Source organism: Dysidea avara, chromosome 7 (genome assembly GCF_963678975.1).
Source record: "Dysidea avara chromosome 7, odDysAvar1.4, whole genome shotgun sequence".
NCBI classification, from domain to species: domain Eukaryota; kingdom Metazoa; phylum Porifera; class Demospongiae; order Dictyoceratida; family Dysideidae; genus Dysidea; species Dysidea avara.
Genome location: NC_089278.1, coordinates 3,721,453 through 3,744,281, shown reverse-complemented (window position 1 = coordinate 3,744,281; position 22,829 = coordinate 3,721,453). Strand labels below are relative to the sequence as shown.

The 22,829-nt window shown below is 40.3% G+C and overlaps 6 protein-coding genes across 7 annotated transcripts; 2 read left to right on the top strand and 4 right to left on the bottom strand.

The window, feature by feature from the left end:
• Positions 1-11: 11 nt before the first annotated feature.
• On the bottom strand, positions 12-2,920 carry LOC136261652 (uncharacterized). Its single transcript, XM_066055690.1, has 17 exons — positions 2,761-2,920; positions 2,595-2,640; positions 2,439-2,542; positions 2,324-2,387; positions 2,216-2,270; positions 1,941-2,007; positions 1,842-1,889; positions 1,713-1,786; positions 1,470-1,653; positions 1,370-1,419; positions 1,166-1,306; positions 1,073-1,118; positions 897-937; positions 779-850; positions 680-722; positions 230-296; positions 12-175 (listed from the first exon to the last, which is right to left on the bottom strand). Exons 1-17 carry the CDS (start codon positions 2,819-2,821, stop codon positions 118-120), a joined length of 1,221 nt encoding a protein of 406 aa, XP_065911762.1. The 5' UTR covers positions 2,822-2,920; the 3' UTR covers positions 12-117.
• A 65-nt stretch (positions 2,921-2,985) lies between these two features.
• On the bottom strand, positions 2,986-4,667 carry LOC136261655 (peptidyl-prolyl cis-trans isomerase B-like). The gene is made up of 5 exons (XM_066055693.1): positions 4,376-4,667; positions 4,268-4,326; positions 3,464-3,498; positions 3,229-3,413; positions 2,986-3,174 (listed from the first exon to the last, which is right to left on the bottom strand). Exons 1-5 carry the CDS (start codon positions 4,583-4,585, stop codon positions 3,040-3,042), a joined length of 624 nt encoding a protein of 207 aa, XP_065911765.1. The 5' UTR covers positions 4,586-4,667; the 3' UTR covers positions 2,986-3,039.
• Positions 4,616-6,382, top strand: LOC136261656 (peptidyl-prolyl cis-trans isomerase B-like). The gene is made up of 6 exons (XM_066055694.1): positions 4,616-4,773; positions 4,823-4,936; positions 4,998-5,058; positions 5,106-5,138; positions 5,889-6,073; positions 6,127-6,382. Exons 1-6 carry the CDS (start codon positions 4,690-4,692, stop codon positions 6,259-6,261), a joined length of 612 nt encoding a protein of 203 aa, XP_065911766.1. The 5' UTR covers positions 4,616-4,689; the 3' UTR covers positions 6,262-6,382.
• Positions 6,383-6,946: 564 nt separating this feature from the next.
• On the bottom strand, positions 6,947-10,863 carry LOC136261647 (uncharacterized). The gene is made up of 21 exons (XM_066055684.1): positions 10,667-10,863; positions 10,523-10,618; positions 10,385-10,466; positions 10,272-10,326; positions 10,149-10,223; positions 9,995-10,100; positions 9,889-9,948; positions 9,740-9,841; positions 9,592-9,694; positions 9,492-9,545; positions 9,370-9,444; positions 9,271-9,315; positions 9,173-9,219; positions 9,070-9,125; positions 8,919-9,009; positions 8,725-8,872; positions 8,544-8,670; positions 8,011-8,492; positions 7,505-7,961; positions 7,397-7,459; positions 6,947-7,350 (listed from the first exon to the last, which is right to left on the bottom strand). Exons 1-21 carry the CDS (start codon positions 10,795-10,797, stop codon positions 7,325-7,327), a joined length of 2,481 nt encoding a protein of 826 aa, XP_065911756.1. The 5' UTR covers positions 10,798-10,863; the 3' UTR covers positions 6,947-7,324.
• On the top strand, positions 10,823-16,951 carry LOC136261645 (uncharacterized). Its single transcript, XM_066055682.1, has 28 exons — positions 10,823-10,966; positions 11,018-11,176; positions 11,232-11,437; positions 11,589-11,625; positions 11,851-11,951; positions 12,051-12,275; positions 12,325-12,478; positions 12,529-12,820; positions 12,869-12,932; positions 12,991-13,205; positions 13,250-13,877; positions 13,921-14,007; positions 14,057-14,143; positions 14,190-14,276; positions 14,330-14,366; positions 14,418-14,512; positions 14,568-14,639; positions 14,694-14,894; positions 14,948-15,082; positions 15,138-15,310; positions 15,369-15,459; positions 15,508-15,643; positions 16,107-16,198; positions 16,246-16,314; positions 16,367-16,490; positions 16,536-16,614; positions 16,668-16,746; positions 16,801-16,951. Exons 1-28 carry the CDS (start codon positions 10,942-10,944, stop codon positions 16,846-16,848), a joined length of 3,798 nt encoding a protein of 1,265 aa, XP_065911754.1. The 5' UTR covers positions 10,823-10,941; the 3' UTR covers positions 16,849-16,951.
• Positions 16,884-22,782, bottom strand: LOC136261648 (splicing factor Cactin-like). Of its 2 annotated transcripts, none has more exons than XM_066055685.1 (22): positions 22,625-22,782; positions 22,017-22,140; positions 21,889-21,954; positions 21,756-21,839; positions 21,639-21,710; positions 21,525-21,587; positions 21,418-21,472; positions 21,290-21,372; positions 21,141-21,230; positions 21,022-21,085; positions 20,892-20,974; positions 20,655-20,834; positions 20,469-20,596; positions 20,366-20,415; positions 20,233-20,300; positions 20,139-20,177; positions 19,336-19,380; positions 19,112-19,282; positions 18,540-18,623; positions 18,427-18,477; positions 18,316-18,375; positions 16,884-17,086 (listed from the first exon to the last, which is right to left on the bottom strand). In XM_066055685.1, the coding sequence occupies exons 1-22, from the start codon at positions 22,741-22,743 to the stop codon at positions 16,961-16,963; spliced, it is 1,905 nt and encodes a 634-aa protein (XP_065911757.1). In that variant the 5' UTR covers positions 22,744-22,782; the 3' UTR covers positions 16,884-16,960. The 2 variants fall into 2 exon arrangements, with proteins under 2 accessions (XP_065911757.1, XP_065911758.1); XM_066055686.1 differs by having other exon boundaries at positions 20,892-20,971.
• Positions 22,783-22,829: the final 47 nt, after the last annotated feature.

Genomic DNA, 22,829 nt, shown 5'->3' with positions numbered 1-22,829 from the left:
TAGACAGGACGTGATATAAATACAAAGAGAAATACAAACAACAGTTACAGTTACAACAGTTACAGTTAATTACAAACAGCAACAACAGTTACAGTTAATACAGTTAACAAGGTAATGTTAAGCTTTAGTTATCTTGTATACTTCCGCTCCATGTGATGCAACATTTATGGTGAAGCTGCAGAACAAAATAGTGTGTTATTTTGAAAAAGTTGATATCAAAAAGTGTTACCTGTTTTCAAATTTCCCAAGGTCTTTGTGTTGCCAAAGATCTCTCATCATTACTGCATCCTCCATTCCTGCAGTGAGCAAAATTGACGCACAGTGTATCAATCACTTAGGAGTGGTGTATACATGTTAGGCCTGTTATTCTTAATTCTGTGTTTCAGATAGCTCCAATGTGGACAGGTAGCTTACGATCTTAATGCATCAGACTATTTAACTGAATGCTCTATTAGAGTATTTTGATTGCTATTGTAAGAAGTGGAAGGGTTAAAGCCACCTCCCCTGACGTTAAGTGGATTTTCAGCCCATTTAGTCCTCTAATAGCTGTGTATTAATGCAAGTTAGTTGATTCCATATCATTGAGATGATGGAATAATGGTGAAAGCTTGTAACAATGACCAAATTTAGGTGGTGAGACCATAGTGAGGCTGTATAGCTAAGTTAGTTGGGTACTTACCAATGACTTTAAAATCAAGGGTAATATCATGAGCTTCTTTTCCCTTTCATGGTTGAATACTGGCATTTGTAGTTGTACATAACTTTTTGTGTTACTTACAGAGTTAAATAGAGCTACTGCAACACTTCCATCATTCAAAGGTTTTGCCCAAATTTGGCACCTTTCCTTTCCCTGTGAGATACACACTGTAAGCACTGTAGGTGTGATGTGAGCTGACCTCACTGCAGTCCCATCCTCCCACTCTATCACCAGCCTTTCCTGTTATCAGCAAATGTTATACAAGCTACTACAAAATCAGTGTGTGTGTGTGTGTGTGTGTGTGTGTGGGGGGGGGGGGGGGGGGGTATACTATCTTTTTACACACAATGTGCATGCGTACATATATGTAGTTACCAAGTTTATCTTGATGCACAGAAATCATTTCTGCATTCAACAAAATCTGTTCAGAAGTCATGTCATTCATATATGTGGAAGTGACTGGCCAACCTCTTTTTGTAGCTCAGTCATGTTTCTGATGTCAGTCACTACTAATAGTGGAGATGCCATTATCACCCACATGCTGAACTCTGAACGATATTCAACATCAGTTTGTCCTGGACATATCTTGCTATGATCATCTTTGCAACCCTGTTGATCAGTCGATCAACAAATCAAACATTATAATATATGTAATCAAGATCCAAATCATACCTGGCCACCAGTCATTATGAAGTCAAGATCATTCCATCCCTTGGTCGGACCTGATGTACATTATGTAGTAATGTCAGTGTTTCACATGTTACAAACTTGCCAGCATATTTTCCTAGGCCTACGTTGTGTTCTATGATACGTTCAGTGGAGTCCCAGCTATCATGATGATCAGGACCAGACCTCCACGAATTAGCATACTGCCACATCCACTCCCACGGGTTATCCACACCCCACTCACAAGAATTAAAGAAGAATTCCTTAGTAGTATTATCCAAGGCTGCAGACTAGGAGAAACACCAAGGAGATTTAGTGGCTATACCTAAAGCAATGGAATTTGAGTCACCATTTCAGCATATTGCTTGTGAGGGTCCAGTTTTGTGCCATTGAACTCTGTATTGCACCAATCCATTTTAACATCTGTTAAAATAGTAGATACATAAACCATTTCTGATACAATGATTTTCTTTCTTACAGTCGACCCCCCACTTTGCATATGTGAAAGCATCTTGTTCGTAATGGCCTAAGCAAAAGTTAAACATCATCAAACATTTCATCTGTGTTACTGATTCACCATAGCTTCCAGGAATCTTGTAGGGTCTTTCTCCTGAGCTACAAGTGTGGATCCCTCCATCGGTATACTAGCAGCAAAAAATTAAAGTAAATGCTGCATATAGCTAAATAAATCCTGAGGGGCCTGCAACAGGCGAAAAGATATACAGAGATTTGTAGTCTTGCAAAACTGTCAATCACTAAGAATGTGTTATTATTTACAAAGAGATTACTAGCTATAAATTTTTTAATGGACTGGATTTATGCTTTGTTGCTGACCCCTCAATAAATCCTTACCAGGCCAAATTTAAAACCCTTGGAATGAACATAATTAATCACTGGCATCAATCCACTGTAAAGTATAAAACATTGATATACAAATTATATAATTATTTCAAAACGTACCTAGGAAATCTGTTCATGTCAGGCACAATAGTACCATTCTGATCTCGGTGATCAGCCCAGCAATCTAAAAATAAAATCATCAGCCCAACGGTCTCAACTAGTATAGCCACCATACCATCCAAATTGATGTATTCATAACCAGCATCCTTCATCCCATTAGTCTCCATGGCGTCAGCAATACTCATGATCTCTTTAGCATCACAGTAATCTCGACCACATCTGTGTGTATCATTGATGAATACTGAACAGCTAATGTGATTCAGTCTCTTACGATCCATCTGTGCACCAAGTGTTCCATCCCATAGGAGGAGTCAAGGCTGTAATATATTGCGAAGTTCATCGTATTTAGCGATTTGAGCCACGCCCATACATCGTTTTACTTGTTTTATTGAGCACACAGAAATGACACACAAATAGAAACGAATGTACTACCGTACCTGGAACTAATGCCAGAAGAGCTGACGGAAGACTGAGGAATAATATCAATCGACCAACCATTGTTCACTGCATTCAAGGATTTAGCACGTGACTAACCGTTGCGCATGCGTAAACCTTGGATTCTATCACCACAAGTATCACGCCATCATGTAGAGATGATCACGTTTTGCCAAGTGAAGTAAGTGCGTTTTATTGGAGTAATTTCATTGATAGCTTGATGAATGTTCTATTAGAATTATTTGTGTCTAAACCATGACAGACAAAATACATCTATACAGTTACATAACACCAGCTTTTTCTACAACAAAAGGTCTGTCTAATGGCAGTTTTCCACTCTCAGAAATAACAACAGGAATTATTGGTCTATCACGACTATCTTTCTCCAAATCATTAGTAGCACGATAAACAATATCCTAAAAAACAAGATAAGCAACTAATTTACACCAACAATAATCCATCACTCATACCATTCCTTCTAATACTTTCCCAAAGCATGTATGTGTGGTGTCAAGCCAGGGACATTGTATTACAGTGATGTAGAACTGTGAACCATTCGTGTCAGGCCCTGCGTTGGCCATACACACCCATCCAGGGCCATAGTGTTTTAGTATGAAGTTCTCATCACGAAACTTAGATCCGTAGATACTGTAACCTGTGAAGTGACAGTAACAAGCACTGCCAGTATGAGGATATCACACTTACCTCCCGTGCCATCATGGTTAGTGAAATCCCCACCTGTGTGAACATAAAAGTACATTAATGCTAATGCGTCTGGTTATTAATGAAGCTAATGGTCAGATGTGATCCAGTAAAATTTAAAGAAAAAATATAGCTATCTAACAATTCAAATGTGTTAAGTAGAGAACTTAATTGACACACAAGTGGCAACACTTTGCAGCATACAGGTTAATAAGCAGTTAGGCTCTGACAAAATGGAAAATTGTGTAAATCAAGTCAATACACAAGACATTTATAGTTATAACACAGTTACAAGGGATATGACAAAAATATACACACTTGCACCCTGCGGGCACTCACGCATATATTTTTGTCATATCCCAAGTAATCGTGTTATAACTGTTACACCCCAGTAGATGAAACGATTATAGATAGCAATTTATAGTGAAACAACAGCTGCTGAAGATCAAAATCAGTAGAAATACTAGATGTTTTAGACTTTTAGCAGTGCCACGTCCATCTACTCGCGACTCAGTGAAGGAGACAAGAGTTAGTAAAGGAGACAAGAGTTCATCTCCTTGCTCACACAATGCTCAGGTGAATAATCCTTAGTTGATTTAGGCACTTGTTATTAAAGACTTGTTTACTGTTTAGATAAGGATTTCGCGGAATATACCATATATGGTAAGCATAGCCACAAAGCGTGGTATATCAGCATAGTGCAGCGCGGCACTTTTTGCACAGGTGTGGTATATATAAGCATACGTCACAGACATTCATCAGTGCACTACTGTGTAATAATCATACTTATCTAGCACATATCTATCTTGCATCATGAAGTTGGCAATGATCCTATGAAAGGTACTGCTATGATAGCCATATCCGTGCTATATATTTAACACACAATAGTGCAAGATCAAGTTTACTGATATTTACCTCGTGTGTTGCCAAAGCCACAAAATTTCTGACAGTTTTTGGAGCCGTAGCTCCGAATAAACCGATCACAATTCGTCCTTGGTATTCGCTTCCAAAGTTGATGTCAAGATAAACCTTCTCTGTCACCGTAGCAGGATCGACGTCAAGTTCAGCCAGCCCGAGCTTCAAGAAGACATAAATGAACCAGCAAAGAAGACCTGCAGCTCTCATGATCGCTTGACAAAAAGGCTTTTGTTCTGGTTGGCTAAAAGCTTTGGCGCATGCGCTATATACCCTCACCACTTCGGGTGTGCTGTAATTAGAGAAAAGGAATAATGAAGTTGTTCGTTGTAGTTGTGTTGATAGCGGTCACGTTAGTGAGTGTGGAGTGTACAAAGGGACCTCTTGTCACCGATATTGTACGTGTAAAGATGTCTTAGTTCACAATATACGTCACACCATCTATAGGTATACTTTGACATTACGATTGGTGGCGAGGACAAAGGTAGGATAGAGATTGGACTGTTCGGTAAGACCGTCCCTAAGACCACGACTAACTTCGTGACACTTGCCACTGGCGAGGTAAGTGCAGCGCATCACACAGTATGGGTAGATTACTTTTTTACACGTGCTTGTATTCCAGAAAGGATTTGGTTATGCAGGGAGCAAGTTTCATCGTGTTATCAAAGACTTTATGATTCAAGGTAGTTACTCCCTCATGGTGCTCCTGTAAAGTAATTCTCTCTGTTAGGTGGTGACTTTACGAAAGGTGATGGCACTGGAGGTACATACTTAGTCTTGTGTGGCTTGACTGCTTTCCCTATATTTGGGTAGTGTAAAGGGTTTGGTTTATTCTCAATAGCAGTGTTGTAACAAGTCCTGGTTAACTGGAAGCTATCATAGGTGCTACCATAGATTTTCGAGAGAGGGGATAGAAAACTATCACGTGATTTATTAAAATTTGTTGCAACAATCTGCCTTACACAATTCTTTATGACCAACTAGTACCACGCAATGGTTTAGAGTAAGTACTATCTAATGCTTACTCGTGTATCTAGGCTTTCCATCAACTATCCACTGCCTGGTTGAGTTTTATTACCCTGTGCACTCCTCACCTACAGCAGCCCACGAGCTTGTGGCACACCTTACCAGCGACAGGAGTGGAATTGGATAACTCTTTGACAGATCTAACCCTTCACCCCATAACGTATTAAAACATTGTTGATAAAGTCCTCTGGTCATTATGACCGAAAGTGACAAAACGTGTTCAACTTCAAATCAATTTATCCTCTTTGAAGTGTGAATTTGTGGCATGGCTTACTCCTCGATAACAATGATTAGACAGTTCTGCTTTGAGTTATGAAGTCGCTTTGTGCTACTATACACCCCGGAGTAAGCAACTTTTGACAAATGCTTACACAGGACAGTTGTGAATACATCAGACCATTTTCCTGATTGCAGGGTAAAAGCAGTCTGGCCATGTAAGACTAATACAAATTAGACCAGCAACAGGAAATTCACCTTTTTTTTCTAGGAAAGAGCATCTATGGTGACCGTTTTCCCGACGAGAACTTCAAGCTGAAGCATTCTGGTGCTGGATGGCTGAGCATGGCTAATGCTGGCAAGGACACCAACGGCTCACAGTTCTTCATCACCACTGTGAAAACTTCATGGCTAGATGGCAGACATGTTGTATTTGGAAAAGTGATTAAGGGAATGGTAAATTTGGAAATGTCTTGCTTGTGCATTCTTGCTACACTACAATTACTTAGAGTGTGGTGCGTGCCATTGAGCAAACTCAAACTGGAGCTCAAGATCGACCCGTGAAAGATGTGGTGATAAAGGAGTCAGGAACTCTGCCTGTAGAGAAACCATTTGCAGTGGAGAAGACAGACGCTACTGACTGAGCAGCAATGTTAACTGAGATAACATAGGAAGCAGTTATTTTATAACATAAGACTTGTAGAGTAATTCAAATAGTTTCTTTACAGCTTTATTCCTCAAGGGCATTGATCTAATAAAATCTCACAGAGTAGACAATGTAGTGGTAGTACAAAATATCCACACGTTGAATTAAGTCCTCTGAACTTGATAACTCACAGATGGAATCACACTAGTATTTGAAGATCATTCTCATGTCTAGATATGGTATTTATGACTAGTTACCACCATACACTTCCTATCAAGAAGCCATAAAGTGCACAGTTATGGTCATTTCTAATTGCACTTGTCTGCTCATCACCTTTCTGTCACCACTAATCTGGTTGGCTGAATGCTGTTCTCCTGAGGGAAAAAAATTCCACTTTTCTTGCTCAGGGCTCAGCTCAACTTGTACATACTATATACCATATAGCCTAAATATTTTGAGGGGATTTTTTTTGCTGATTTCACAGTTTTGATGGTTACCAGCGAAAATGTTATCCTTGAAATATTTAGACCTCGGACCTTGGTAATTATAGTCTAATACATTTTGGGAGTGTTTGCAAATCTGCAAAAAAAATTTAATTAGGTAAGTGCTCAACCTGCCCCTCAAAATATTTAGGCTACACATCACCTGCTATCACTTTCTGTTGATAAGTAAATGTTCAACAGCACATTATAGTAGTAGTTTCAGCATCACTCAACACCAATTAAATATAATAGAGTGAAACTGACATTCGCAGATTAACAGGTAAGTGTCCTCCTAGGGACAAGACTTGTTAATAATAATTGGACAAGACTTGTTAATAATAATTACACAAGTATAATGACACACAGTTGATTCTGTAGGTTCTTCTCATACCATCTTGTGTCCCCAGACCCAGTCATGTTAGTGCTGTCAGTAACAGTCATCCTCTTGATGGAATTAAATCTTCAATCAATGACTGTAGACCCTTGTGTTGATCTGCTGGTAGCCATCTTGTGCACCATATTGTGTAATGTAGAGTAATAAAATTGTGGATTAACAAATTTTTATATAATCGACTTGATTCAATTCTTGCTGACAGGAGTTTTACCTGCAAAATGTTACAGATTAATCTTATAAGTTGAAGTCACACTCACTATTGTGAAATTTGTTTGATCTGGGTGTGTTGGGGACAAGAAATAGCTGATCATCAGGAGAATCTACACACAAATTCACAACTTACACACATGCAGTACACTACTAACCAGTTATTCCTACAGTAGTAAGCCATGAGGCCTCGCTAATAGGGACAGACATCAGTTCATCATCAAGGAGGTGGTGTGATATTGATGTGTTCTTGACCTTGGTGTCCTGTTGCTGCTGCTGCAAGATTCTTGCCCTTACGTTTGCTTTCACAGTCCTAATGTCCGGTGTCACACCTGTTTCTAATTCTGAAAGTAGCTGCTCTACTGACAAAGACATAGGAGTGGCATTAAGCAATGAAGTATCATTGTTAGACATGTTAGGTGTTTGATGGTGACTGCTCTCCTCTTTGTAAGTTAGCATGTCTTCATCATCTGCATCACTTGAGAAAGAGTGCAATGGCGTCATGGTTACTGTATCCTGATCCTCTAATACAAGGCTATCAGTGACAACTGGAGATGTCTCAACAGATCCTGAGGATACAGTAGAGCTGGGTGATGATGCCAGATCATAGTGAAGCTATTGAGAAATAGTTAACAAGTAAGGTAACATGGTGATGTCAAGATACCTTAGAGTCAGGTGACAAACTACCAGAACTGGCAACATACGAGGCAATTTTATCAGCTAGCACATCTTGAGGGTCCTTTAACGTTAAATTATTGTTGATGTTCATTGGAGTGACATCTGGTGAAGCAGCTTGTTGTTGATCAGTGGGAGTGGTGAAGAGAAGTGGACGGGCAATACATTCTTGAGGTGACACTGGTTGGGGTGACTTTAACAGTTGTGTCACCATCACATTATTAACAGGCAGCTCAGTATTAACATCACTGTGAGTGTTATCAGCTTGAGCAGTTTCTTTCCTGTGCAATACGGTACTACTATTTCTGTCTGCTGCAACAGGCAGTCTGCTTCTGGGTTTGTACTTTGCCTTAGTTACAGCAGTAGTGGTTAACATGTTTTGCTGCTTTCTCCTGGAGATATGATGATGGTGTAAGATGCTTTGATGGACACTATCTGCCAATTGTTTTACCCTCTCTGGTGTAGATGACTCTGCAATGCAACATAAAATTATTACACACAAGGTATACATGTGCTGTGTACCATCTACAAATGCAGCAGGGCTAATCATTGACATGTTATATCCTGTAGCAGTGGTAACAGCAGCAGGACTGGTGGCTATGGTAAATGGTTTTGAAGGAGTGGCTGGTAGAAGGCCCATACTTAGAGGCTACAAGAACACAAGTCATCACTTATACTGCAAATGTCTCACTATAATTCTCACTGGTATAGTGTATGATGGTAGGGGCACAAATGGTTGTTGACATGCAACATAGTGGCCATCATTGATAAGAGTTGTCACTTGGTCCAAGTCTGCTCTTAACTGCACAATCCCTTTACTTGCTTCCTCGACATTACACGATACAGTCAGCCTACACACAACAGTAATATATGACATTCATCAACCATCCTCTGTACTTTCTCTGCAACAGCTCAGCTAAGCTGGCCTGAAATGAGTGCAACTGTCTGGTACAATGTCTAACACTACTCTCTGAGACTTCGATAGGAGCTATATACAAATGGACAACTTAAAATGACAATACATACCTAATAACCAGATGTCATATACCTTGCTGGAGAACATCCAACAGTACTTCCAATGCAAGGTTCCATGCAGTTAACAAACTATACATAATATATATCTCATTGTCAGTTTCTATACCATTCCTAACCTTAAGATATTCAGTTTTCCCTCAACATACGTGTTGTCAACAGAACCCTGTATTAGTTAATTCAAAAGTATTGTATACACGGCATATCATGACTATACCTGTTGGAATAGCTCTTCATATTTCTCAACAAGCACATCTGGAATCTTTATACAATACTCAGTAATGTCTAGAGTTTATACATCATGCCAGGGGCATACCTTAAATGCCAGTTCCCTAGCAGAGATGGAATACTGATCAACATTTCCTGTAAGTATTGCATCAACTACCCTCTTCTGTAGTGTATCAATATTGTATACTGTACTTGACACAGCATGCAAACCTGTTGGCTGTTCTGTGATACAAAGCCATGAATGGATTTCCACATTTCTTGCACCTGTAGAATACGACTTCTACATAATGTATTTACATGAGATACACACTTTCTTCATCCTGCTCATTCTCTTAGCATCACTCAACTCTTCATGGAGTCTCACCTCAGTACTGGACTGGTGTGATGAAACACTTGGGTTGATTTGGGGTAGTCTAGAGATCTTGTATTCACATCATAGTATTGTATAACCAGCTGACCTTGCAAGGGCTGCTTGTTCCTGAGCTGCTTGCAAATTCTCAAGTCTCTTTTGTAATGCCTTGTTTAATTTGCTAATGTCTCTGTGTTTCTGTGCAAACTTTCTATTGGTATGACATCAAGTAATGCTTTAACCATACACATAACAAACCCAGCACAGTTCCTCCATTCTACGTGAGCATCGCATGCCAACTGAAATCCTCTCACCACTCTGGAGGTTAGCAGCGTATGTACTATTCAATAGGTTGAGTACTGACCTGCGTGAATGAATTGTTATCATTTTTTTCATTGCAGTAACATGGACACCATGAAAGGTAGCATGAGTGGCATAATCTTGTGAATAATTTGGAAGAAGATAATCGTCTAGTAATGAAATATTTAATTAACAATATCAGATTTGTATATTCTAACCAGGAGCGCTTCCTTTGAGGACTTCCTCTACAACATGTGTGGAAAACTGTTGCAGAAAAGAATAGAACTTTTCACCTACACAAGAATGATGGAAGCAGGCATACATATACCACACACACTCACCTCCAGGTGACATTAGTACTGACATACTTGACCTGGGTAGGCCAGAGCTCGACTCCTATGAACACAGTATATTTGGTAGTCAATTGACACACACGTATGCACACACTACACACCCGAGACATTTTGGCAATCCATTCAGAACAGGTTCTTCTAAATTGCTGCTCTTGTTTTTTATCATACACTGGCCAGCAGTCTCTATGTTGATTAGTGTGACAGAATTAACTGGAAGATATTATAGCACCTGTCCTTACCGGAACAACTCATAGGATAACTGTTCATTGAGTTTTCCAAACAAAAAGTACATCACTACTTCCATTGCTTTCTTGTTGGGAAGTTCAAACATGTTCCTACACAGTATAGTCTTAACAGATCCCCCAACACCTTTACAAACCCACTTGTCAAACACTATCTTGTGTTTCGCCTCATTTTGGAGCGGGTTGAAGCCGAGTACCAGCAAATTCGTGAAGCACAAGTCCCTTATACTAGTGGAGGTCTCTCCGGTTTTCATTTCAGTCGTACCCGCCATTCGTATCGAGATCGGAATTCGGATTGAAGTTTCAGTGTATCTTGTGAATTACAAACCACATTCGGGTAAGCACCTAGCTTCCAAAACAAACGCTGGCTCTTAGGCTCGCTCTTAGGCGATGGTGTGAATTTGTAAATTGTAGAAATGGAGGTGCAAACAAGACGAAAATGTATGTCCTAATTGCGAAGTACTAAATTTTAGTTTCTTTTCTTTACCGCAGCTCGCTCAGGTGAAGATTTGAGAACAGTAGGAGCAAGTGAGGCGTTGCTGGGCCCCACGAAGAAACGCCCGGCAACAGCAGGAAGACGCTTTGCTCGCGGCCACCAGATACAACCGCTATTTGAAGAAGAGCAAGAAAGGCCCACCTTACCTTTTGATGGTACATCACTACTTTTGTACCTGGTTATATGACTACAAATACTAATACTTTTCAGTTTGGTCGAGCCTTCGGCGACCCGATCCACTTACTGCAGCTGAGGATGTACCGTCCACTAGCCGCTCCTTGCAACAACCCATCAGTGGTCGTGCAGTGAGGAAGATAGTGCCAGTGGAGGAAGAAAGAACACCAGAAAACACCTCTGTTGATCTTGACATCTTCACCAAGACTACTACTGATCCTGCTACTGGTGATATCATACAAGTGAGCTAACAAATGCTCTTTGATTTCAATGAAGACATCATATTGGTTGCTGTATTGGAGTGTTTGTTTTCATCAAATAGCTGCACACTATGGTGGTATATTGCATGGTGTGTGTACATGTTTTACTGGTGCTTGCTGCTTTCCTCTGTAGCCTGATGGTGAAGATGATGATGAACAAGATAATCAAGGTGGGGTGTATGTATGTAGACAAGAGATACAGACTTGTGTACACACACATGCTCATGCACGCATGCGTGTACATGCACACGCACACACACACACACACACACAAACATACACATACAACACACCTGTCCTGTTGATAAGCTGCCATAGACGGTCATGTGTCCTGACACATCAAGCACACACACACAAACACCACACACAGTTGATTATTATTGCTCTGTCTACAGATCAACAGTTGACTAGTCAGTCACTGCTAGCCCCTCCCCAGCTAGCTGGTGAACAACATGGTTACATTCCTTACAATATTGCCAAAGAAACAATTGCCAAAGTAAGCAATATATGCAAGCTGTTAACAACAGTTTCCTGTACATTTAATTAACGCATAAGACCATAGTTCCCAAACCTGTTCTTGTTGCCATCTACTTAGATCTGTGATGAGATGAAAAAGATGAAAGCAAGACATGTCAAGATAGTTGATGAGATTGATGTTATGTACCGTGAAATTGAAGCGGAGACACAGCAACAGTTCAACAACTTTGTACAACGATTAAAGAACCAATACTCCCAGAAGTCCACCACCTTCAAGCAAGTGATTGAGCTGTACCAAGAAGAGCTGAAGAAGAACAAGAACTACTGGCAGAGCAAGGCTGAAGTAGGCATAAAAACAAATAAAATATTATGTCAATGCTACATGATACTAGAGTTTAGCCACCAGAAACAGAGAGCTGCTACAAGAGAACCAAGCGCTGTACAAAAACAACAAAAAAGGATTTGAATTACTGGAGGCTGAAAAGGAGCAGGCTATTAATAAACTAACTGAAAAGGTGGAAAGGGAGAAGAAACGACGGAGAGAAGGTGACACAGTAAATTGTGTGATTGCATTATGCTATTCTATGTTGACGTAGAGTGCCAGAAGGCGGTCACAATGATCCGCACACTACAGGCCCAACAGACTGAGGAACTACAACAGGAGCGACAGTCAGCCAGCCAAGTCTTGGAAGCCACTAAGGCAGAGCACCATTCTGCTATTGAGAAACATGCTGCAGAAATTGCAGCCTTAAGGGAAGAACTCGAGTTGGCAAAGAAGAAAGCTGAACAACAAACTGTTCAAATAGAACAGGCTCAGCTACAGAAAACAGAACTGCCTCAAGTAGAACAGGCTCAAGTACAGAAAACCAAACCTGTCCCTAAGCACAGGTATGTACCATTTCTAAGCAACTCATATATTGTGACTGTATCCTTAAGGGTGGATGCTCAAAGAGAGGTACTTACAGCTTCTATCCAGTCCTCTCTCAGGCTGAAACAGAAGGTTAATTATGCCTTTTCATTCATTGCATGTATAGCAGTTCTGCTATCATACCTTTTAGGAGCTTGATAGCTTGCAGCATCAGCTGCAGGCAGTCTGTCATCTCATCAGGAGTGAAGATGCTTTGCAGACTGCTGTTGGGGGCATGGCTACCTCTCTGCAGGAACAGCACCTGCAGCTAAAGAACACAGAGACTGACTTACAACAACAGTTAGAGTCTTGGAAAACTGACTTCAGGGCCTCACACAGTGGAGCTGAACCAACAGAAGATGACTGGTAAGTACTTTGCACACTTCACTGATGTTGTATTGGCCACATAGGAGTGAGGATGTCCAAGAGATGAACCAGAAACTGGTAGACACTTGCAATGAGCTAACAAGCTGTACAGCTAAACTGTCGCTGATCCAAATGCTTAGAAATGTGACACCAGTAGAAGTGCCAGTTGTTACTGTCACTGATAATGAGAGCAGTAAGCAGCCAGTGGTACCGGTGGCTACTGGAGAACTGCCGGTAGTTCCCACTGGCCAGCCGATAGTGGAAGAGTATAAAGAAGTGATTGCTTCACTTGAGAAGGGAAATATAGAGTTGGTTTCTGTGAATGAGCAACTGTCTGAAAAAGTGACCAGCTTGGAGAAGGAGAACACTGATTATACTGAAGAGCTACAAAGACTAAGAGCCGAGGTGCAGGCACTCAAGGAAGGAGCTGTAGTAGCTGCAGGCAAGGATATCACAATACCTGGTGAAGAAGAGAAGAAAGATGAAGGTGCACTGAGTGAAGACCACTCTGATGAAGAAGACGAAGAGGGAGAAAAACAAGACACAGATGAAGAAGAATCAGAAGAGGAATTAGAAGTTGCAACAACAGCAGAGGAACTACAAGCTTCTACGTCACAACGTGACATCCCTTCAACTGACAAAGCACCAGTAGTCACATCCCCTCAGTCAGAGGTAAGTGATGTTCTACAAATACACTTTGTGACAACCAGCATAGGCACCTGCCTTCAAACCTAAACCAACCCGGAGACCCACTACCATCGACAACAAGTCACCGACCAGAGAACCAGCAAAAGAGAAACAGGTAATAACACTTCTTCAAGGTGGAGAAGGTTTAATCTTTTTTGTTATAGACTCGAACTAGTGAGGGTAAAGGTGAAAGTGCTCAGGAGATAAAGAAATTACGAGAACAGCTACAACAGTACAAAAAGCAACAGCAGGTATATAGGATGGCTTTCCGTATATAGTCACAAAAATCTTTGTTAGAATGATGCTGCACAAATCAAGTCTCTGAAGAGCGAGTTGAAAAGTGTCACAAAAGCTGCAGCTACTGGTGGAAGTAACATTGAGGACGTGAGTAGTTGCACTTCCAAAATGCCTCACATGCTGTACTATCCTGTGTGTAGAAAAAAGAACTTAAAAAGAAAGAAAAGGAAATCAAAGGTTTGGCATAAATGTGTGAGTGCATGGTGTAACTGGTGTTTTTTATGACAGAATTAGTGAAGCAGTTTGAGATCACAAAGAAGAATCTTGAGAAGGCTCAGTCTACACTAACTACAACAGAGACTGAACTGAAGGAGTTGAAAAAGGCAAGAACTTCTCCTGAGGAGTGTTAATGAGCCTGTTATATATTTGCTTCAACAGAGTAATGACAAACTTCAAGATGAGTTTCTCAGGAAACAAGATGAGCTTTCTAAAATTGAAGTGGTAGCAAAGGTGCATATCATGCAAAGTAGCAAAAAGCTAAATGTTTATAGTTGAACATTACAGCAAGCTGTGGAAGCCCAGGAGAGAGTTGAAGCACTGTCTAAAGAGCTAAAAGCACAAGCTCAGGAGCTAAAGACAACAACAGAGAATTACAACAGTGAACGAATACTGAGGAAGAAATACTACAACATGATTGAGGACATGAAAGGGAAGATCAGGGTCTACTGTAGGGCTAGACCACTCAGCAAGTCAGAGAAATCCATGGTACACCACTACCAGCATAATGAGATCAAACTGACTTATCCCTTTATTAACAGAGTTGCCAGAACATCACAGAAAGTCCTGACGAGTACACAATCAATGTACATAGCTCTAGGGGCCTGAAAGAATTCCAATTTGATCGTATTTTCTTACCAGAGCATGGACAAGAGATGGTATTTGAGGACACTCATGTAAGGTGGTTGGTGGTGTGTCCTCATACCCAGTGTGTGGCCTTCCTTCCTATAGAACCTTGTCCAGTCTGCGGTTGATGGTTATAACGTATGCATCTTTGCTTACGGTCAGACTGGCTCAGGAAAGACATACACAATGATCGGTGGCTTGGAGGGAAAGAAGGTGGTACTACCAGGAATCGCCCCAAGAGCATTTGAACGAATATTTCAACTCGCCAATGAAAACAGGTAGTAAAAAATAAGTTCCTTCCATCAATCACTTCACATCTTACTGATCTCCTTGCAGTAAGAAGTTTTCTTTCAAAGTGTCTTCCTATATGTTGGAATTGTACAATGATCGTCTGTTAGACTTGTTCAATACCGACCATAAAGCTAATGTATCCTTTTTGTGTTCTGCATTGTTGTAACTCCTTTACTCTGATCAGACCAAACTGGATATCAAGAAGGACAAGAAGGGAATGGTATTTGTACAAGGTTCTATTGTAAAGGAAGCATCAACATCTGATGAGTTGTATGGACATTTTGAATGTGGATCACAGAACAGGCACACTGCATCTACAAGTGAGCCCCACTATGCTGTAGTGCACACATACACTACACATAGACACATTACGCACACACACACAACACACACAGTGAAGTGAACCAGCACTAGGACACCTGTGCGCTACTCAGGTGCTATGAATCAGCACAGACAATTCCTTTCAGGGTAGGACTAGTAACTTGCAAGAGGCTGTGCCATGTCTCACAGTTGAAAGGATGGGCATCTGAAATCCCACCTGAACCTTCACCCGCTATGCAAGGACGGTAGGCATTTGCCTCATCAGGTACTGGCTGCTTCCTCAGTTGACACAAGGTTCCATTTTAATAGTGGATAGATTGGAGCAATTTGAGTAAAATTTCTTACTCCAGGAAACAACAGCAACTATAATTAACATATCCAAGCATGGACCTTCCAATAACAGGCCAATGCTATACCACTTGGCTGTGATGTCTCACACATGTATCTCCTTTCTTCTGCTAGAAATGAACTCGGAGAGTTCTCGGTCACATCTCATCATTGGAGTAGTCATTGAGAGCACTAACTTGACCACAGGGACCGTCACTAGGGGAAAGGTACACACTCGGCTGCACACATACTGGTCACATGCTCTATGTTACAGTTGAGTTTGGTTGATCTGGCTGGCTCAGAACGTGCTGCAAAGACAGAAGCTTCAGCAGAGCAATTAAAGGTGTGTACATTGCATTTGAACACACGTAGAAACAATAAAAATTTTATTTTAGGAAGCACAATCAATCAACAAGAGTCTCAGTGCTTTGGGTGATGTGATTTCTGCCCTGTCCAGTGGCCAGGACTTTGTGCCATACAGAAATAACAAACTGACATTACTAATGCAGGACTCGCTAGGTTAGGATTGTCGCCACATGTTGCTGTTAACACTGTCACCTCCAGGAGGTAATGCTAAGACACTCATGTTTGTCAATATCAGCCCAGCTGACTATAACATGGATGAAACAGTGATCTCATTGACGTGAGTGATGGCCTTTGATCAATGTCAACCAGTTTGACCTCTTACTAAAATAGGTATGCTTCTCGTGTTAAGCTTATCACTAATGATGCTCAGAAGAATGCTGACAACAAGGAAATATCAAAGTTGAAAGCGGTCAGCAATATACTACATGAATGTGTAACTGTTAATAATGTTGATTTCTTTCAGATTATTGCTAAGCTGAGAAGAGGTGAAGATGTAGATGACGAAGAATAGAAAATAATTATACATTGTATATATGAATTAACGTATTTCTTCATTGTACCAATACCTTTTATTTTCTCAATTACAGTGATTATTATACAGAATACAATACAAAGGTTGAGTGTTACCGACGATATCTGTCCCTCTTGAATCTGAACCACAATTGAAATATGTTGTTACTAAACTGACTACGGAAACCCCTCTTTGATGAACACTCCCATTCTCGGTTGACAATCCGAAATCCAATATCCTACACAATAGTGAAATCAAGAACTCATTCTACAAAAACTATACAGTCCAACACCAATATGCCAAATTTTCCCACTTAGATTTTACACAACACATTTAATTTTTTGCTACATTAATTTGGTCATATGCTGGATTAGGTCTGCAGTTGCATTTGACTGTTTTATTAGAGTATATAGGATGGCACACTGCTGTATGAGGTAAACCAGGAAAGCCTACTTATGTCATTGACCACGTTGACAAAATTTATTAAAATGATGACAAATAGTTGCCCAGTGCTCACACATTGGGTGTTATTACTGAATCCAGTGCACTTTAGCAAGTGACAATCCAAATTAACTAATATATCTTCAGGTGTAAGCAACCTTCCTTGTTTCACTACCCTACTGATCTACACCGTTTCACTACTACTAGGCGACCTCCCTTGATTGGTTATCGGTATCGGCAATTATCTCTCCATATCATTAACTCTTGGTATCAGCCATTATGTGAATTTCAATATCAGCTAATTGGATAATCAGCTTTCATTACTACATTGTGCGTACTGCGGGCACCAGTTAGGCTGAAGCGATGTCAAACAGTGAAAAAATCAACCCATAGCCTTAGCCGTTATCATGTTACACTTGTCCAGTAAGGCAGGCAGGCAGTTGAAAACACCATTAAATATTTTACTTTTTGGAAATGTTTCAGGTCATACTAAAGGCACTTTAGGGCTTGGTTATACCTGCCAAGACACCATGAAGGTATATAGTATGAGGCTGGTTTTAGAGTGACATTTTTGGCCAGACTTTCATGATCACTAATATTGTATTGTATCAGCAATTTTAAAATTTTAGCTGATATACGGTACGACCATTTGGAAGTGCTCCATTTCCCCTAGCTCCTAATGTTTTGCTACATCCACAACAACTTGTACAGTGCATAAAAGTGTACAGCACTCTTTTTAGTGGATATAGTAACTTGGCAAAACTTTACATATCTGTAATTTTGTATGGCCTGAATTAGAAGCAATATACTCTAATAAAGCAGTCAGAAAGACTGAAACAACTCTAATAGAACAGTCACTATATTGCTGACTAATACAAGTCACCAACTATAGGACGCATATACATCAAGCATAGTTTTATTTTTTAGAATGTTGTCTATATAATTATAACTTATACAGTTGAACAATGATAAAAGCATTAGAAATTGGTTAAACAGCTGAAAAGATCAGAAACACATAATACCAACCTCATAAGGTGGTCCAGCATGGAATCTAAGAACAGCAAAATCTGGTGAAGGATCTGGATCCTAAGACATACACACAAACTACACAGGGAGCACACGTGATAGTTGCCATACCAAGTGAAATTGTGGAGTTGCTTTCTTGTCTATCAGGTCTGGATAGAATATCTACCATGACAACAGCAGAGTGTAACAACAGTATTCAGACACATGGCAACTGATGTGCTCACATTAAACTTGTAACCTTGTACCAGTTTTGGTGGAGGATTGTCAATGTCATAATGAGTTTGGTTGTACTTGTTCCACTCGAAACCCTAAAACATAATAAGACACACTAACACTTGTGCATATAGCACAAACACACACACACGCACACACACACAAACATCTGGCTTGTGTGCAAAGCAAAGCTTCCAACAACCGTGCAAAACACATCTATTGCCACCCAGTGAACCAGCATTGGGATGCCTGTGCACCACTCAGGCACTTGAGTCATGTGCAGACAAATCCTCCTAGTAACCCACATAAGGACTGTCCAGGTCTCATGAAGAGAGGTTGCGGAACCTGAACAACTCCAACACTGCTAAGCGAGACAAGAACAGTTGGGAAATTGCTTCCCCAGTTAACACCAGGTAGGTTGTTACAGCTGGGTGTGCTTGACACAAGGCCCCTTTTAACAGCTGGGTAGACTGGAGCAATGTATATAAGTTTCTTGACAACAAAAACAACATCAACTTAAGCATCAAACCAGGAACACACGCACAGGCACGTGCGCATGCACGCACGCACGCACACACCGTACCGTATGGACACGGTTGAAGAAACGTGGCTTCCTTGGTTTATATTTGTTCTGCCAGATGTACTCTTTGCTCTTCAGTTGGAGTTCCGAATTGAAAGTATATTCTTCCTCCACTGACCCATCACTATTTACAGTCTGTTGTAGCTTCCGTTCTTCATCCTTTTTATTGGTAGCCTAGCAACAATACACAATGTAAACAATGAACAACAAGAATACCAGTTTAAAACCTGATCAAGTTTTCCTCCTTTCCGAACTAACTCCCTAGCAGAAACCTGTGGGAACAAAACAACACATTATTACACCACATAGCAAAGAACATAATTTTTGAAGCTAAAAATGCCTTAATAGCATCTAAGCCAGACCACATTTTGTCCAGAAGTTTTCCCACATAAAAAGGGTGGCTACATTCTCAAATATACTCTAATAAAACAGTCACCACATGCCAACACGGTAACACAGAATCCTCTACTAATTCCTATCTACAAATGTACGCCAACACCGTGTGCTGCAAAAACTGTTCTTTGTGGTCTATATCACAAACCACTTTTAAAAACAACCACTGGCATCGAAAATTATTTCTGTACCCCCAAATCCATGTACCTGCTATGCTGGTGTTTAGCCCTACTCCCAAATCCTGGATTCAACTACTAATGAAGTTGGTCATGCATCATCAAACATCTTGTGATCTCAAAAGAAAAGTTTGACCCATTCAACCTCAGTATTAATTCTAATGCATGCTTCTTTCAGCTGCCCAACACTTTGTGTGGCTTTACTAGCTAAGGGTACATTATGCATACTTTGGATGAATGTGACAAAAAGGCTACATAATAATCATACCAATTTCAAATGCCACATTTGTTGGTATTAAAAATGTTACCACCATGCATGCTGCCGGGCATGAATGGCACTGATGTTTAATGCTTGGTTGTTATTATAAAGTGATGGTTGTGTAGCAATACGTCATAGGGCTATGACGAGCGATGAAAATCAGGAAAGCTTCCCCCCACATGATATTGAAAATTCAACATACCAATTCATTTTGATCTGCATCTTCTTCTGTCAACTCTTCCTAATGATGCACACCAACAGTAAAGGGAGGCCAAACACACAAGTTCGGCAATTACCTCAACTGGAATGTCTGCTAGCTTCAGCAGCTTTGGACTGTAACATCCCTCAGTGTAGCTGTCATAAGCTATGAATGCAAAAGATACTCTTCAAGTTGTGCTCCTGTAAACTAGCCACACCCCATTACGCTACCTTTCTTTAATATTTCTTCCTCATTAAGAATCATGTCAACATCATCAGCTCTGTAAGGTAGCACAGTAACATACTGTGTGTCCATACAGAATGGGGCACACACCCTTCTGTTGTGGTTCCACTTGGTCCAGGTTTGTCACTTGCTGATATCTCACTCTCCCCTGTACCTTCTGTAGCAGCAATGGGGAAAAGGGGATCCCCTGTAGCAGATGACGATGATGTTGCTGCCTCCTTACAACATCAAAGACGTGCTATATAATAACTGTAGGTGGATGCTCTATATACTCACCTCAACTTTTAGTTGGAAGAGTTTTTTACGAAGCATGGCTTGGTGGCGATCACGTAGACGAGCTCTGGCCATGTGAGCTCTCAGTTGTTGTAGCAATGCCTCCCAGTATCCAATATCAACTGCATTATCACCATCGATCTTAGCCTGTATCTGTTGCTGTAAGGCCAACAACTGACCATACTGTGAATAATATATACACTAGTAAAATTAGACCCCACATACATAGACAGAATTTACCGTCTTTCCTTTAAAGATGGCTGCTACATCACCACTCACTGTAGGATTGATGCCTCCCCTTCTATCAACATGACTGTGGTCTACTGTAACACATTACCTGATATTACACATTGTGACATCATCAAGTTACCTGACTCAGATGGGTCAAGACGTCTCAATTTCTGCAGTTCATCTTCACACACAATGGTCATGTCCTACACACAATAACACTGCTAGTATGACATGTATTGTGATCAGGACACCACACACCTTCCAGTATTCCAAGTGTTGCTTGTTCTCTAGTTCAATATACACTTTAATATCTTCTAACAAATCTTCTAGATCATTCCTGTTGAGCCCCTAATAACCAGAGAAAAGCAAATGCAAAGTCTCTCTGGCCATTCAGACTGCATACATACTCTTAGCAGCTGGTAAGGTTCTTGAATTTCAATATCATTATCAGAGGAATTGACATACTTGGCAAGAACATCAATAGGTTTTGCTATATTTTCAACAGTGAAAACACTCTAGCATTGTTAGTGTATACCTCGTCCTGTCTCTATTCTGATTTGTGAACGTAGTTTAGCTTGTTCCAAGTGGAACTGGAATGGAACATGTAGTATGACAATCACAATGATCTTGTACACCACATACATGATCCTCTTGTTGTTCCCATTCTTTAAACATTTCAGCCTCTTTCAACCGTTGAAGCATTGTCTAAAGAAAACACAAAACCATACACAGCCTTCTCAGACAATTTTCTAGTACCATCTCATTGTCTCTGGCCTCTTTTTCTCGCTCTCGTTCAATCCTACGTCTTTTTACTTTTTCAAGTTCCCTCTACTCAACATCAGATATTAGATAACACACAATATACTTGTATACCTTCATTTCAGTCTGCCGTAATCTTTCCCTTTCTTCAACCTCAGTTTCGGTGAGTTTCATCTTAGACACCTCCTGGTCCCTTTTCTGTAAGGGAAGGCTAAACTACCACACTACAGGTAACCGTGTTGTTTACTTTATGCCAAACAAATTTCTCCAGAAGGTGGTGGTCTCCAAAAGGATTATTCGTGTTGGTATATTCCTGTTAGATGAACGTGGTGCTTACGGTAATTGTTTGTCGTTGCTGTTGTGTCGTTTACTTACTAGTTGTTCACTATCCCAACCTAAATTTTGCCTCCTTTTCCGTTCCTTGGCCTCTTTTTTTGCTAACCTCCTGGCTCTTTTCTCTTCTGGAGTCTCCAATGCCTTCATTATCTCTTTCTCTTTCCTGAAGGATAGTTTTTACATGTACACACAATACAAAAGATAAATTAATGCAAGAGGACTTTTACATGGCGTGCTGTTGATACATTTGCAAAAATTTTGATTGTCAAAATTTTTCCTTGATCGCATGATTTTACCTATGAAGGATTGATTGAGCCTTGATATCTTGATCATCAATCATAAAAGCCTAGTAAATTCCATGTTGCCTTTAAACACTACTTTTGATTGATCTCACTGCTAAAACCCCTTGATCCGATTTTGATCACAAGTGTTTCAACTTTTATCATGCATGGTCTGGAATAGTAATAATACAGGTTGGCCTGGCTACTTCAACAGACAGTATAGAATTGACTACACCTTGTAATGTAGCATGATTTTTCCCGTACAACTTATTTATAAACATTGCATACAGTCTAGGATTACATATAGCTGTTTTAACTACTGTACAAGCTACTGTACAGCTGTAATTCACTATTAAAATTCCTTACTTTTGACGCTCTTTCTCTTCCTTGGACTTTTTCTTGGGTCTAGGGGATCTGGAACGACTCCGTGACGATTCGTCATCATCAGAAGAGCGACTTCTGCTACGTTTATGTTTACGTGGCATTATTTAAAGTAAATAATTTATTATGCGCTTTTAATGTGTTTACTAGGTATGTCAAATTTTTATTGCTATAAAAAAATATATACAGT